This window comes from Mirounga leonina, unplaced genomic scaffold (assembly GCF_011800145.1).
Source record: "Mirounga leonina isolate KUSES-001 unplaced genomic scaffold, KU_Mleo_1.0 Mir_101609, whole genome shotgun sequence".
Taxonomy (NCBI): Eukaryota; Metazoa; Chordata; class Mammalia; order Carnivora; family Phocidae; genus Mirounga; species Mirounga leonina.
In genome coordinates this window covers 8415570-8417611 of record NW_023270164.1, presented here as the reverse complement: position 1 = coordinate 8417611, position 2042 = coordinate 8415570, and the positions used below count along the sequence as shown (strand labels likewise).

Below are 2042 nucleotides of genomic sequence, written 5' to 3'. Positions count from 1 at the left end.
TCCCCCTCCCCCCCCTCCCCCTAAAAGGATACCATGTGTTATGGCAGAGGTGAAAGATTTAAAAGAAATTCATAAATTTGTAGCCTGCCACATCCATTGCAGATTATTAGGAAAAATACAATTTTTGTCAGAGAGTTCTAGAACATATTAAGAACTCAATAGATGCTTTCTGAATAAATCTCTAACCTGGTGATTCCCAACAGTGGATAAGAAATGAAAAGAAGTATGGCAGCCTCCCCTGTCTAGGGACCAAGGGGTGGAATGAAATGGAACAGATATAGATTAGAAAAGTATTTTCAATATATGCATTGTTACTTTTGTAATAAAACCCCAGGAAGTTTTCCTGACTGGAAGGAAGGACACACAGAGGATAGAGTGAAATGCATTGCAGAGGACAAGGGTCAAAAAGGTCAAAGTTATTCCTTGATCAATGTGAAGTCCAAAAGAATAGCCCTGCCAGTCCAAGTCATTGCCTTAGTGCTTCTGTCAGAGATGGGACTGGGGTCTGAGTGGACCACAGATTCATTCAACTCAACAAATATTTACTGTGTACCGACTCCACATCAGCCACCATGCTAAGGGTACTTAAGCAGTGCTTTCATGGAGCAACGACATGTGGGGAGAACAGATGATAATCAGAAAGCGCAAGTGTCATGAAGAAGACTTGCCGAGGGTGTAAAAAGAAGAGGCCATCTTAGCCTGGGGGCACAGGAAAGGCTCTCCCAGGAGCCTGTAAACTAAGACTTGAAGGATGAGTCAGAATTAGCAAAGTAAAGGGCCTAGTGGGGAACAGAGATGAGTGTCATGAGCAGCAGGTACATTATATTTAATGGCCTAGAGGTGGGCAGGAGTGGGTCATGTTCAAAGAACTGGAGGAAACAAAGAATTTCTGGAGCAAAGTGTGTAAGCCCTGTACTGACACCGAATGTTCTCTGAACCCAGGATGTCCCTGCGCAGCCCATTACCACGACCTTCTTGGAGAGACATTTGCCCTCCGTGCCAGGCCTGATGAGGCTGATTGGATTGACCGCCATCTTTTCAGCAACTGCTCTTGGCTTCCTGGCCCACAAAAGGGGTCTACTTGTGCGGGTCTAAACAGTGGGCGTCTGTAGCTACACCTTCTTCTCACTCTGTCTGGTGTGTGGGTTTGAGGAAGGGGTTGCAATGAGGTTCCAAGAAGACATAAAGGCCATAGAATGAGGTGGGGAGCATGAAGATAAGTCAGAATTCTGACCATAGGGCACATGGAATGTCCTTTTCCAGTTGACCCCTGCATATTGTCCCTTACCTGGCTTCACGCTCTGTCTCACCTATTTCCAAGTTTACTGCGCCCAGAAATTTTATAGTAGTTAAACAGGCTTCTTAAGATCCTCGCTGTCCCATGCCACACCTTGCCCATGCACAAAAAACTAGTTTTTTCCCCCACCTCTGTGGCTTTGTGTGGGTCCTTTCTCTTATGTGTAACATCCTCTTTGTCCAAGTTCTCCGCACTTGCCCTTAGAATCCTGTACTGTTATAGCTGGGCCTTAGAAAACATCTAGTCTTCACCTTCTCTTGTAGTATAGATCAAGCCAAGGCCAGGAGAGGTGGAACTTAATCGCCCAAGGTCCACAGTAAGCCACTGATATTTGGGGGACTAGAATACAGGTCCATTGCTTCTCCCATCCCCCAGGGTGTATGCCCCAATCACCCTCTTCCACTCCCTGCCATGCTCACCAATGGTGTCCCTTTGTGTGGGTTTATGCTGCACTAAGTTGTTAGGCGCTCCTCAGTGCTACTCAGTATATATCCTTAAGTCTTACTGTCTTGTGCAGTGTGTTTTCAGCAGATTTTAATTTCTTGGAGGATAGGAATCTTGTCTTCCTTTTGTATCCTCCATTATGTCTGGATACAAAGGTCAGTACGCATTTGGGCAATTAAAAATAAAGTTGAATGACCAGATGTCTGTTGTCTTTTCTTTTTGGGTAATGACTTTCAAGGTTTTGACAGATCAGATCAAGACCCAGTATTAGGCATATAATTGTGGCTTTAAAGCCTTTGGT

At 45.0% G+C, this 2042-nt stretch overlaps 1 protein-coding gene across 2 annotated transcripts in view; it reads left to right on the top strand.

Annotated features, from left to right (window-relative positions):
• Positions 1-1394, top strand: part of MAOB (monoamine oxidase B) — a 116657-nt gene extending 115263 nt beyond the window's left edge. For both annotated transcript variants that reach the window (XM_035003369.1, XM_035003379.1), the window contains one exon: positions 943-1394. In XM_035003369.1, coding sequence (XP_034859260.1) covers positions 943-1095 — 153 coding nt within the window. In that variant the 3' untranslated portion in view covers positions 1096-1394. The remainder of the gene's footprint in view (positions 1-942) is intronic.
• Positions 1395-2042: the final 648 nt, after the last annotated feature.